General features: G+C 44.1%; 1 protein-coding gene across 1 annotated transcript in view; it reads right to left on the bottom strand.

Annotated features, from left to right (window-relative positions):
* The window catches only part of MGRN1 (mahogunin ring finger 1), a 148,574-nt gene that overhangs the window by 23,394 nt on the left and 110,177 nt on the right, over nucleotides 1-15,003 (bottom strand). The window contains exons 8-9 of the mRNA XM_025193207.1: nucleotides 9,935-9,982; nucleotides 2,352-2,420 (exon numbers count right to left, since the gene is read on the bottom strand). Coding sequence (XP_025048992.1) covers nucleotides 2,352-2,420; nucleotides 9,935-9,982 — 117 coding nt within the window. The remainder of the gene's footprint in view (nucleotides 1-2,351; nucleotides 2,421-9,934; nucleotides 9,983-15,003) is intronic.

Genomic DNA, 15,003 nt, shown 5'->3' with positions numbered 1-15,003 from the left:
GTGCCACCCCCCAGATTTCTGCACCCACAGTGGGGCACGGGGCTGCAGCTGGGCCAGGCCAGCTCCGGACAGGAGCCACCTTTGCAGCCCAGCAGATGAGACCTGGCGCAGAAGGGAGTACTACACTGCCATGTTCGTCAAGGTGAGGTGCCCCCTGCCCGCCCGGCAGCAGCGGGGACACAACTCCACGTCACTGCCACACCTCACCTTGGGGGCCATGGTGGTGCAGCGCTCCAAAGGGGGAACCACACCTCCCAGGCATTACAGTGCCTTCTGCTGGAGCCTAAGGGGATTCTTCAAACTTATCCAGCTCCCCCTGTAGGAGCTGCACACACCCCTACTGCAGTGATTCTCAACTAGGGTTCCACAGCACCCTGGGGTGCCTTGAAATCCTTTCAAGAGTGCTGCATAATGTTAGCAGTTTGGTGTGTAAATATGATTCACCAGATAAACACAGAAATTGCGAAAAGGAATCCATACTGTTAAGACATCTTGCCCTGTTGTGGTATTTCTGAATTCTTCACACCAGAAAAGTTGCTCTATTATTTTTCCACAGTCAAAAACAAATTAAAACTAAGAGCTGACATTTTCTGAGGGGTGCCTCAAATCTAATGAGGGGCACCGTAAGCCTAAACGGGTTGAGAATCACTGCCCTACTGCTGGTGACCTCAGCACTACATGACACATCAGTGCCATTCTGAGTTCCCTTTCCTAATGCAGGCTGGAATACAGATCACATTGCAGAGTGAGCTGTAAAGGAGAATGTAACAGCACCTGCTCCTGCCAGAGCAGCAAGGCAGCTTACTGATCACACTAGCAATGCACACTGTGGATCATCCTTCCTCTTTCCATTTTACATTGGTGGCCTAGTATGCTGGAACACAACAAACAGCCCAAATGAAACTGTGTACTAGGTCAGGGGTGACTGGTGCCTCCTGAGTCTGGGGAGGCACAATTTGTAGGTGGGCCAAAAGTCCAATATCCACTCCTATACTTCTATGCCACGGCTTCGTGTCCCCCATCCCCCAACACCACTGGCCCATGTGGCAAAAAAAAAAGCCCTGTCCTGAGCGATGCCGAGTTGGGGGCCAATCTCAGGGGGGACATGCCTCCTTCCCATACCCCCTCTACCAGTTGCCTGTGTACTGGGTTATGTCTGAAAGAGCTGGATCACAACATATTGGGAGCACAAAGAGGAGCCCTCAGCACAAGGCCCTTTAGGGGAGAAGGGACTCAGCTTTTCCTCTTTGGTGACTTTCCTCTCCCAGCTCCTCTACTTACACGCAGCACTGGAGAATTCAGAACAGTGGTTACAAAAACAACCTACTCTGGAGGAAACCCGCATCACTCACAGTGCTTCTCACCTGCAGAGCACCAAATGCATGGATCCTCTCAGCACTACCTGAGGCACAGAAATCAAGTGACTTGCTGAAGGCCACACAATAGGCCAGAACCCTGAATGCAATCCCAAACTCCTCTGCCTAAACAGGGAGTTACATTCCTAGTTAAAGCACTTTCCATATACTCCACCTGACAAGAGCAATGCAACACAGAGTCAACTCCTCTATTGCTGCAGGGTAACAAAGTACTTAAGGGCTGCACTGCATGGATGGCAAATAGGCACAATGGGAACCAGAACTCCTTGCAGTGAGGACTGAACATGCACATGCTTCTGGTTTAAAAAAAAAAAAAAAAGCCACCAAGTGGGTCCCAGAAGCATATCTCAGATCACAAGTTGTGAGTGAAGTGCAGAAGTCCACCCTGCTCTGTGCTCATGGAGGGGGTGTCACAAGAAGAGGTGATTCCAGAGTTGTTTAGGAGGTAAAGGACCTACTTAAGAGTGAGGAAATGGGACAATGCTTTTGGCCACTGAAGCAGTCTGACTGGAGAGGAGCTTCGAAAGGACATGAGAGGCAGCAATTGCAGAGACTGGGACAACTCTCCTAATGCATCATGTGCTATGGAAACAAACACCCTCTAAAACCAACTGGGAGTTGGTACTTAACTCTCTCCAGCTGCTTTGAAAGTCCCAAGCTTTATGCATATACTCAGGGGTCTCAGGTTGCTTAACAAAACATTTAGATCCAATTCACCTCAGTGTAACTACGCTGACTTCTTTGGTGTTCTGATAGGAACGAGCCTGGGCTTCAACAACTATCGGAAAGGCAATGTGCTCCACTTCTTTGCTGATATGACTGAAGGAGGACTCTCTTCCTTCCCTGACCCCCCCAACAATGAGCCACAACCCACATACAAACTCAAAGCAAACGCTGACCCCGCCCCCCACAACTGGGCACCCGCCATGTGGCTCTGAATGCAGAAAAGAAAGGGAGCTTGGTAGACACTTCTACCTTGGTCTCCTGGTTGTTTTTGTTCTCGATGCCATAGATCTCCTGAAGCAGGTAGCTCACCCGATCCACCTAGGGAAATAAGAACCATGGTCTTAACTCTAGAAGGTCAGCATCTCTGTTTGCAGCTATTCAGTTTCTATCACTTCACCAGACCCGAGTTAATGGAATGAATGGGAGGTCTCCCGAGGTTCCGTGCTACAGGATAGGGGAACTGGCACTCACAGGTACACCGATCTAAACAAACCATGCAAAGAACAGAGTTTGTGGTAAGCCATGATTCCCTCCTGCTGTACACAGCACAGCCTCCTATTCAGACGGAGCAGAAAAGTTAGAGCTGGGTGAGACAGCAACAGGGAGGGGCCATTTCAAATGCAGTCAACAATGCTGCATCTCAAAATCGACAATGCTTATTTCAGGTTTGAACCCAAGATTCAAGCTAGCTTTGATTGGATCTGCAGGCACTCAGCACCTCTCAGGTTTAGGCCTTTTTTCTGTGAAGCACTATTAATCTTTATCTGAGGAAGGCCGTGCAGTATTTCAAACCATCCCAGTACAAAAGTTGAATAAAAGGTCTTGCTTCTCCAGTACTTCAGCAATGCCCTGCCAGTACCCATTAACATCACCTACATGGCATTGCTGTGGTATTTCATTGTCAGATACCATAACAAACCTACACCAATCACAGCTAAAACAAGTCTCCCTCAGGCCGGAAACTGCTAATAGCTACATCATGCGAGAAAACCACTTCAGTGGTTAGATATGTGGGGACTATGTTCTTTGAGTGCCGTGTACTTTAAGAGCTCACCTACCAAAGCACTCAAGCACCCCTTGAGAGGGTCTTTGTAACAGACTCCGTTTTTTAACACTGCATGTGGGCAATTACTGGGATAATATTTGCAGGCAGGAAGACAGAGTTGGCAAACACAGTAACAGGTTATGGATTGTAATGCAGCTGCTTGTACATCCTTGGCCTTGTTCACGTGCTCAACTTAATGTCCATCTACATAGCAACCTGTGGAGAAGTTGGGTCAGCAGCTGATGTCATGGCACTTTAGTCCAAAGAGCCCTTGAACAGGATGGGAGGATAACTCTGAGTCCCAGGTTCAGTTCATACTAGGGCATTTTTTAGGTCAATTCCCAGATAGGAAAAGCCCTCACAGCACCAGGAGATAGCCAGGGGAAGAATCCTTTCTTCTATATGTCAGGAAGGGTTGTGGGAGAAGAGCTGGGAACCAAAGAAGGGAAAGGAAGAATCAGGAGTCAGAAGGAAGAAGAAAAGCAGGAACACCCAGAGCCACTGTGCTAGCAGATACAGTTTTACTCTCACCCAAGCCTTCTAGGCAAAAGTGAAAGCTCCTTAGTATTATATGCAGCCAATTAATACTGCAATTTGTTGATGATGCTAAACAGTGGTCTCTACCAAAAACAAAAAGTTTAGAGCAAGCCTCTCCTGGCCACCCTGTGAAAAGTCTAGAGAGTAAGCTAGTGGTGGGGTGGCCTTTAGTAACACCCAGATTAATTCTTCCTACACATGGGACACAGAAATGCTTTATTTTATGTCCAGAAAGTGACCATTTGACACTGTGCTGCACCAAGATGCAGGCAAAGTTGGATGATATCCATGCTGCTTGCCAATTTAAAACACTCTGACTTGGGGCCCAGCAGCTTTAACAAGCTAATTCCATGGTCTCACCATTTAACTCAACATGCAGCTTACAGACCATCCACTTTAGGGCTGCATTTCAAAGCAATGAGATCAGTAGTTGAGATTGAAGTGAAATCCTCCCTAGTGGCTCCCAGCTCTGGGCAGGGAGTTTTAGAACTATTGTGTGGAAACAGTCCCATTTACAGCGAGACATTTCAGAGAGGGTCCTGTTACAACATCCTGATTCTCTGGACCAATCACAGTGCGCGAGAGTGCAAAGCAGTCAGCTAGGAGGGTGTACAATGATGGGGTCACTGGCCCTTGATTCAAAGCAAGATTCTACAGCCCATTTATAGAAATGCCACATTACAGTATCAATTAGGATTATACCATGATTAGAAATGGACAAAGCCCAAGGGATTAGGAAATCCACCCTTTTGCAACACGACTCCACCAAGAGACCTTCAGGTGTTAAGACAATGCCTGATTTCAGCCAACAGACTAAGAGCAAATCAGTTCAAATCATTACCTGCAGCCACCAAACCTTCAAAGAGCTTATGCTAGGCTGTCAGAAGTTCTCAGAGAATATCAGATGGTTACAATGGCAGGGTGGAAAAGAAATAAACCTAGTGGTAGTATAAAAAAAGTTTAACTAATACACCCTCTCCTCCTCCCCACACTTTATTCCAAATAAGCAAACACCCTGCTTTTTATCTTCTCTTTACAGTCTGAGAAGTAGGCTGATGCCATATCAGTTCCAACCATATTTAGTGTTCTTACAGGAGTAGCTTACAAGTCTATTTAAAAACCAGGAAACATTATGGGAGGGACTCCTGTAGTCCTAGATTTTATGAACTGCCAAAAAATCTACAGCAATAAGTGGGAAGGGAGAGAACTCTGCCTGAGAAATGAGACGCACATTATTTCACATTAGGAGTGGGCTAACCACACTGTGGTAGAATGGAAACTGTCCCAGAGACCAGTTGTAAGGAAACAGTCCTCCATTTTAGCAGACTGAAGTACTGAAGGGGAAGCTGAACATATGTAGTTTTAGTATATGCCATAACAAACATTTATTTAAATAAATCGCTGCCATGTGAGCTCTGCCATCAGCAAGCTTGGCAAGAAGAACACACTTTTTTGTGAGCTCATGAATGCAACATTTCTTCCTGCTTAAAATGAAGATGAAGATGATGCACTGCTGATTTCACTGTGCTCTGCTCCTTCAGAGCCGCAATGCAGTCTCATAGACAGAACCTCTCTCCTCTCCCCACTCTAGGTATGTTTCAGGATTCTCTAACTCACAAGAGATTACTTAGGATTCTCTACTTTTACTTCAGATTTTCCCTTTCTTTCTCTTCAGAAACATTCATTTTGCTTTCTGAGCTTTCTTTTCCCCACGCCTGTGTTATATGTATTTAAGAGCTGCAAATACAGGACACAGAAAAGATCGCATTTTAATACAGCCAAATGCAAAGTTATGCATTTAGAACAAGGTCCAGTGGCCATAACTAAAGAATGGGGAACTATATTCTGAAAAGCAATGACTGTAAAGGATTTGGAGGTCATAACTAAAGAATGGGGAACTATATTCTGAAAAGCAATGACTGTAAAGGATTTGGAGGTCATACTGGACAAGCAGCTCAGTGTCTCAGTGTCATGCTGTCCAAAAATGGTAACAAATCTTTGGCTGTGTAAATAGGGAAGTAGTATGCTGAAACAGGGAAATGATTTTCCCTACTGTAGATAGCATTATTAAGACAAACACTACAAAACTCTCCTGTTCTGGGGACCACAGTTTAAAAAAACATTTAAAAACTGGGACATGTGAATGGAAGAGCCAAAAATGATTCACAAGCTGGAGAAAATGCCTACACTGAAAGGCTTAAGGAACCTGGCTGCTTGTATTAACCATAAGAAATTTGGACTTGACTACCAACTACAAGCACCTTCATGGGGAGAAAATGCTGGGTATTGAAAGGCTCTTTAATCTAGCCAAGAAAGTTGCATTACAAAAGAATGACTGGAAGCTGAAGTCAGACCAATTCAAATGAAAAGTAAAGCATACATAAACAGTAAGGAACAAAAAACACTGAAACAAACTACAAAAGAAAGTGCTGGATTTTCTATTTCTTGATGTCTTCAAATGAAAATTAGATACCTTTCTGGAAGAGATGCTTTAGCCAAACAAGTTTTGGGGCTCAACACAGGTATGACAGGAGGTCAGACTTGATGATCCAAAAGTAACATCCCACCTTACACCACATATCCACAATACTTAGAGCAAGAATTGAGCTATGGAGAACCTGTGGTCCATCCTTCTAGCATGGCCCCCTCAGATGAAGTTGTTTTCCTCAGTAATTGAATTTTTAAATGAACATCTTAATGGTAGCATGAAATAGAGATTTGAACTCTTGAAATTTAGGTTTTTTCATATGGGTTCAGAGAGGTAGTTAGCTGTATTAGTCTGAGGTCCGGCAGAAGCTGAGTGGCACCTTAAAGACTAATGAGTCTTTATGACTAATAAATTAGCCTCTAAGGTACCATCTTGCCCTGCCTTCTACATATGGGTTTAGTAAAGGAAAGCTCTTCAAAGTCAAGACAACACCTTTTTCAGAACATCTTCCACAGTGCTATACTGTGCTTCAGCCACTTACTCTGTGTTGGCTCCAACTACTCTGCAAAATGGCCCAGCTCTGATACAGACCACATAGGAACTTTATTTGAAAGCAAGTTTCCAAAATGTGTTCAAGAGTCAGAAGCTTATTGAGACCATCTGTTTCAAAAGAAGCCAAAATCTAATTTGCTTTACTGTTAGGAAAGCTTCCTGGTGTGAAGCCTATAGTTTTCTTTATACTAGCTGGGCCCCTTTGTTGGCAGACTCTACAGAAACAACAAGGTTTAAATGGGCCTGAGACTAAATTCCTCCCTCTCATTTTTATGATCCCTCCTAGTCAAGGTTATACTGCTACTCCCTGGGCTACAGGTCAACAAAAAATGAAAAGTTTTATATCCTATTGCAAGTCCCTGAGCAATCCATTTTCCAGAGCAAGCCTCTTGCTTCATGGTTAAATTAGAAGAAAGGTTCTCATAAATCCCAGTCTTCATGCAAGTCTTGCAGAAGCAAGTGCTGGCAACCCAGCCCAAAGAGGATGCATTTGATGACTGAAGATAAGAAAAGAAAGGTAGATAGCTATGTTAGTTCGAAGTCAGGAAGAAGTCAGGATAGATTTGTACTTTATAGACTAACTAAATCAGAAGTGTATAGCATAAGCTTTTGTAAGCAGAGGGCTTACTTAACCAGATGCTATGAAAGGATCTTCTCAACGTCTGATGAAATAAGCCTTCTGTTTATGAAAGCTTATGCTAAAATAAGGACCCAGCCAGCCCAGTCAGATGTACCATTTTAATAAAAGTATTTACTGAGAACAAGTGATGGGGGTAGAAATAAGATCACTAGTGAGATCACCAGCTGGAGAATCAGACAGGCAAAATTAGTTAATGTTTGTACAGCACTTTGATGATGTACCCTGTTACTGTATATAAATATTAAGTAAAATGATTATCACAGATCAAAGGCAAAATCCACCATTCAGAATGGCAGTTCATTAGTGACAGCCACATCAGACCAAAGCATCACATCATCTTTTGTGTTTCTGGTTCTTTTTACCCTGTCTGTCTTTTAAAGGAAAAACAAACAAGACAACGCTACGTTACAGAAAAGGACACCTAAAAGCCATAGAGTTTTTAAAATATCCTCCATCTGCCAATTTCTCTCAGATCATCAATGCTGAGAGCTACAACAGGTAGTGTCTAAAATAGCTCTGGAAAAAGGAAATTCAATCAAAACCACTTATGCTACTGAAGCATCTGCCAAAGAAGAGTAAACCCCTGCCACCAAAGTCATGGGAAGCTCTAAGTCAGATGTGGAGATGAAGAAAGGAAATCACTATAGCCAAAGGCATGCATAGGGGAAGAAATGGTTAATACATTGGACATCACAGGGGAAAAGAGAGAAGAGGGAGGATGTGTAAATCTTTGTTGTGTTTGTACAGCACCAAGCACAAGAGGGTCCTGGTCCAGATGCTGCTGCAACACATGTATAAATATTATGGTGAATACTAATACAGAAGAACTGAGAATGTATACTAGCATGGGTGAATGCCTTGGCCGAGGGCAAAAAGGATGGGCTGCAACTTCAAAATATAAAGAATGTAACAGAAGGATTTGGGAAGGGAAAAAATGAAAGATCAAACTAGACACTAATACTGGAACAATTTGATGATGGAAAGGACAATGAGGCTGATAGCAATAAGACTGAGGAGTCAGAGGAGAAAGAGCTAGTTGGTTTTTCCCATGCTATAAGCCCTATTGTTGACTGCAAAGAATTCTGATTTTAACTGGCCAGCAGCTCTTTCTAAACTCCATTTCACTGTAGCCCTCTCCAGCTGGTACAAGATCTCATAGCTCTTTTGAGACCATGCATCAGCTTAGTATCAGCTAGCTTCCCACAAGTGGAGATGACATCAATACTCTTCACAAACAAGGGCATCTTACATCTGCAAGGGATCCTAAGTATCCAATGTAGTATTGTATAGACATCAGATCTGTCCCCAGGTGAGTTAGAACAGCTCATTACTGGTTTTCTACCAACTCAGCTCAGCATCTGCCTCCTTCCAGGCCTTGTACCTCAGATGCAATCAAGACACCTTTATATGACGTTTTCAGCGCTTATTACTCTGACCAGGCAGCATCCAAGCTGGTTCTGCCAAGTCACTCGGGACTAGCAGGAGGATGGACAAGATGTACAAATAGGTCTTTTCCATCTCTGCTTTGTTGCAGTTTCTCCCAGGTTTACATTACCTGCATGTGGACTCAGTACCCACTCATTCAGATTTCCTAGGACTGCTCCTCAGATATCAGCATCCAGTTGCTTTCCATTTTTTAAGTGAAAAAGGAAGCTTAACATATTGCACAGAAAAAAGCCCTACAGAGATCCCTGCATCACTTGAAAAAACCCAAAACAACACAGATGTGTCAAGGAAAAAGTAGTGGTGACCATGTGCCTAGCACTAGGGTGGCCAGACTGGGACCCACAGTTACACTTTTATATCCTCTCTCACACAGCGAAGAGCTAAAGCAGGGGCAGGCAATTACTTTGGGCGAAGGGCCGCTTACCGAGTTTTGGCAAACTGTTGAGGGCCGCATTTCCCTTTCCGGCACAGGGAAGCAGGAACAGCCCCATGCCCCAGCCCAGAAGCCTCTGCTAGGCAGGGGTTTCTGGTTGGGGGGCAGGGGCGGGGCAGCCCTTGCTGCTGGGCCCTGCCACTAGCTTCCTCTGGATCCTACTGCCCCTGGCTCCTGTCATCTTTGACAGGCAGCTAGGAGCAAATAAATATTAATTTTCTAATTTTCAGGGGCCCCACAGGCCAGATAGAATGGTCTGGTGGGCCGGATCCAGTCCCCGGGCCATATTTTGCCCACCGCTGTGCTAAAAGATCCAGAGTGGATTATGATCAAGTGAGCCTTGCGCTGTCTGACACATCAGCAGCAGTCCAAGTAAGACAAACCGGTTTTAAACTTCTCAAATGATGCCCCTGACTTGCTGAAGATTTAAATACCATAGATATTTCTAAGGAACTGAGTGCTTTGATATTCAAGTGCCAAAAGAAGGATAGAGCAGGTGCTACTCTGTGACACTACAGGTTGCAGGCTGCAATACTGGGGTATTTATTTGTGCAGCAACAGCTTCCATAATAAAGAAGAAAATTTCAACCCTGAGCTTCTTTATCTGGATATATCAGCTGAACCCATGGGCTCTCTGCCAACTGCCAATGTAGCTATCCACCAACTACAGGTAGACATCCCTGAGATGGCAATAAAAGCCTTTGCTCAAATACTGGCTCTGAAAGGATATGAATACGGAATGCATACTTACAATTTGTTTCTGTTTCAAAGGCTTCACAGAGAAACTGCCATCAACGTGCTGGGGGGTGGGGAGAGAGACATACACATTGGTTAAACACTCTATATAGAAATACTTAAAGCAGCTGTGAGGTGGACTTAGATGCCCCAGCAGGACTAGCCCTTCTTTAATCCAACTGCAAGCATCATTTGACACACTATAGCACAGATGGCCAAACCACGGCTCATGAGCTGCATGCAGCTCATCAGCACAGTACTTGCAGCTCTCCCAATTCTCCCGGGACTGCCAGCTCAGGTGCCAGGTTGCCAGGGCGGGGGCTATAGCCAAACCATTTACCCTGGGGTGTGCTCCCTGTGTGGAAACCCAGAACGGCTGGACGCTGCAGCAGTGGGGTGGGAAGAGTGAGGGGAGAAACGGGGAGTGGTCACCTCCACTCTGGATCGCTCACCCTCAGCCCACCCTACTCTCCCCCCTGGTCTCTTGAACTTCTGTGGAGGACTGGATGCAACTCCCAGGGTGACTAACTCTGGCCACCCGTGCACTATAAGAATAGAGACTGCATGCTACTTCACAAAATGCTGCAGCACTCGGGTTCTTTAAGCATTTGCCAGGTACACAGAACAGGTTGGAACATTTCAAACCAGACTTACAGATAGATGGTCCACACCTGGTCCTGGGAATGGTACTCTTAGCTTAGTTAAAAATTATAGCTCTCGGGATTTCTGCTTACTTAATAGTTAGTAATGTTATACCAGAAAAAATGCATCTACAACAGCTGTCCATCATGAGAGTCCTTCAGCCACCCCTCTACTCAGTCCTTCCAGAGCACACTGATTCTGTAATCAAGGCAACATGTGCTCCAAGATGTTTGCAGAAGAAAACAGAAAACCATACTTCTGATTTCAGAAGAAATGGCCCCACTGAAGAAAGGGGTGGTTGTGTGTTTGCCATCCAAAGATAAAGTTACACTAACTGGAGGTACAAGTGCAAAAGGTAGGTGTTGAGTATGGAAGGGCTTTCTTTATCTGCACTATCTGGCTTATGGTAAGGACATCATCTTACAGAGTGCAAAGGGAGCAAAAATCTCAAGAGACCCAGTGATAAGACCAAATAAAAACATTTTCCCTGAAGTTTCACACAGCTTGTGTGGTCTCCTCTACAGACCTACAGGGCACGAAGGAATCCAAGTTAATGTAATCATTACCTTGGGAGACTGCACTCCCCAAAAGCATTTATGTATTTCAGGATACCAGAAGTATATCCAACTACTCTGTAATAAGCCTAAACATCATGGGTTCTTGCTTTACGGATGAACAGTACAGATAAGCAGCTTTAATTACCATGAGAAAACTGCTCCATTCACCAGAAAACAAAAGATAATGGAATATATATTAGAGTAAAATAGTGTTGTCTGTACATTAATCTGCCTATAAAGGGGATTCATTAAAACCGACTTTTCTTTTCAAATGAAATCATGAAAGGAAGTTGTTCATCTGGGACCCCATCAGAAATGCCCAGAGATCATCTGCTAACTGATTAAATAACCACTAACCACTGAAAAGAACCTCTGAGGTTCAAAAAGTTAGAATTCCTTCCGAATTAATTTTGCATTTGCAGTGACTTTCTGTGGATCCCAACTGATGCAGAAACCTAACGCAGAAGGTACTCTGGCCCTACAAAAAACAAGTCTTACATCACGTCCGCACTGTAGCAGTAAACCCAGGAGATTTGGAGAAATATTCCAGCTGTTGGGTTCTCATCCAAAAGAAAAGCTTGCCCAGTGGTTCTCTAGCAAGTCAAAACTGTCCTTATTTTAAAGCTGTGACTATACTGTAGAACAGCTTCTCAAGTGTGTGAAACTAACTAAGGACAAAGGGAGCTCTTGTCCCTGTGACTTGACTTCAACCAGTGAGGGGCTCCCTCAGCGCTTGTCTGTGCCTGTGGAAACCCCTGCCTTCCCTCAGTTTGTCACAGCCAGGGTTTACTGAGATCCAAGAAGCAGTACACATGGGTTGACAGGCTTTTCATTTTGTGTATGCACAAGTCATACAGCTTTCCCACAGCAACATTTAGGGTCTAACTGTCCTATGTAGACAGCATTATTGGTTTGTATGTGTATGACTTCTTAAGGCTACAGAGATGGGTTTCATATACATAACTGGCATGAAGGGAAAGCAGCTGCTATCAACTAAAATTATATCAATTTAATAGAGTGCTTCAATCTGTGATGAAGACATTTCACTAGGACTAATTATTATTTGGCCCCTTTGCCTGAGCACAGTGGAGAGGGAGCATTCATAAGGGGCTGCAAGAGATTTCCAGATGCATCTCTTTTAGTGCTGCCTCCCCCTCAGCCAGCAGCCACTGTGCCTCCTCCATCACTAGCCCTGCATCATGACATGCTTGATGAAGATGCAAACCTGCTAAAGGAGTGGAAGCTATAAGCTTTTTAAAAACTCGTTAAATAATTAACAGCTGTGCAAGGACATTTCAAGACAGAGATGTGACATAAGTGAGAGAATCAATATGCAGCAGGGAGAGCAAGCAGGGATGCAAATGGGCAAACAGGCAAGGGGCATGGGGAAGAGGAAGGGCTTGGTTGGTGGCCGCAGCTAGAGCTGTAATTTTCTTACAACAAGATGAGCACCAGAGGCCAGGGGGAAGGGGCAGCAACTCCAACATGTCCTCTACAACTTAATATATCACACAGTAGTATAATTAAGCAGGCCACCAACCCTGGGCAATGACTTAGGGGGCATGCAAAAACATAGCAGCCACCATGACTGCCTATCTGGCACTGCAAAACTACCCAGGTACACCTCTGTACCATCTCAGGTGGACAGTGTGGCCTCAATCCTAAAGGGCAGGGCTCATAGATGGGCATGTCAGTGACCAGGAGCCCATTTCCGCCCCTCCCCCTATTTTAAACAGGAGGCAGGGCCATGATGATGACATGCTTTATATGCACCAACTTCACACCGTCAGTTAATTCCTATAGACTCTGAGAGCCCTCTATAGACAGGCCCTGAATCAAGAGCATGTGACAGACCATAAAGCGTGGTGAGGTAAGAGTGGGGAAAAGCATGATACAACTCAGGACAAGGGGTCAAGATTGCTGGACTCTAGTCCTGGCTCAACTACCAATTCTGCATGACCTGGTAAATAACATTCAACTACTTAACTACCTTATGCCTCAGTTTTCCCATTCATAAAAATTCCTGCCTGCCTCTCATGGATTGGGGGCACTGATCAATGAATGTAAAGTGTCTTGGATGGAAAGTGTTCCAAATGTGGAGTGCTATTAGCCTTGGGCACACGATTGGCACTTGTTAATAAGCCGCATTCCTGCTGTGCTTTCAGCATCTTTTTTCTTCAGTCTGCATAAGCTCATTAACAGCAGTTTCACAGAACTTCAATACTATCATTTCTGCCTATTCATTGATCTCCCTTTCACTAAATTTTATTCCCAGTTATGATGCATTTCAGAAGAGCCCAAACTTACCACCTCCTCCTCCCTCCTCCATTAATGTGCTTTGCTTTTAGCACAAAAATGTAAATTTTCTATCAAGTGTTTCAGCTCACGGGGGCATGTGGTATTCCAGTTCAGACCAAGAATCAGAGTTACAAAGGGACAGACTCAGTACAGCAAACAGAGCAATGAACCAACTTCACTGGAATTTCTCATAAGGAAATATGGTAATGGAGGGTGAACTGGTGCAAGGACAATCTCATTTCATCCATACAGCACTGGTTTTGTCAGGGTTTGTCTATATAGGAGATTTTTCCAGGATTAGTAAAGCTGTAGTGGAATACTAAACTGCTGTAGTTGTAACAGTGTAAGTTCCACATGTACGCCACAAACAGGCATCACATTTATTGTGGGACAAACCATTTATCCTGGGACAAAGTCCAATCATTCAGATGTCCAGATTAATTTTCCTGGGATAAATCCTTAAAATGGTTTGCTGCATAAGAAGTTTATCCCAGGACATCACAAAGTATGCCTGAATGGTTATCCCAGGATTGCATCATTGAATCAATGCTGGAAAAGTCCAGTGTAGTTAGCCGCTTGCTAAACCCTGATCTTAGAAGGGCGATGTGTGTGCACACCAATACCAGGACATTTCTGTTCTGGGACAAACACAGGTATAACTTGTGCAACAAATGCAACGTCTCTTCCTGGCCACAGATGCATTTATTCTGCAATAAGAATGGCTTTTTCTATCTCAAACCTGTTTCAAAGCAATGTAAACTAAAACAGAAAAAAGCCATTCATTTCAAAATAAGAGTGTCTGCATGAAAGAGTTAAACTGGCATAACTATATTGATTTTATTGATTCTAATTCACTCTCTACCTTAACATGCTTTTACTATAGGGTAAGGGGCACCAGGAAGGAACTAAATGATGACAAGTGAAAAAAAAATCAGATTGTGAAATTTCAGGTACTGCAGGCTAAATACAGAAATGGAAATGAAACCTTGAAAAGAAGTTGTCCACAGGAAAACTGAAAGGGTATTTCTATCCTGAAAAGAAATATGTAAAAAGAACCAGCCCCACTATGGTATATTCACTAAGATTTCTCCCCATAGTTCTCTTCAGTTAGAACAGGAGTGGGCAATTATTTTGAGTGGAGGGCCGTTTACCAAGTTTTGGCAAGCCATTGAGGGCCACATGGGTAGCCCCGCCCCTTGACAGGTACCCTGCCCCTTGGTCACCATCTTGGAACCATAAATCCCACCCCCTAATCCCTGAACTTTGCCATCAGAAGTCCCTCCCTTTGTCCCCAAGAAGTACTTCTTTCAGCACGGGGGTTTGCCATCTCTGAACCAGAAAAATACCAAATTAGATTCTAAAAATCAAACATGTACTACAACATTCATTAATTTCATTTAAAAAAATATTTTTGTTCTGATTTACATGCGTTTGTGTAGTGTACATAGAGGTGATGGTATAATAGCTTAAAATGAAGTTTTATTTTTGTATATTGTTGGAGGGTGTGAGCAGGTGGATAGAGTTTTTGGGGGGGGTTTGTGGGGGGCAGAATAGGCATGAGGGTGTATATGTATGTGGGGCGGGGGAG

The sequence above is a fragment of the Alligator sinensis genome, unplaced genomic scaffold (genome assembly GCF_000455745.1).
Source record: "Alligator sinensis unplaced genomic scaffold, ASM45574v1 scaffold1389_1, whole genome shotgun sequence".
NCBI classification, from domain to species: domain Eukaryota; kingdom Metazoa; phylum Chordata; order Crocodylia; family Alligatoridae; genus Alligator; species Alligator sinensis.
This window is presented reverse-complemented; position numbering and strand designations above follow the sequence as displayed.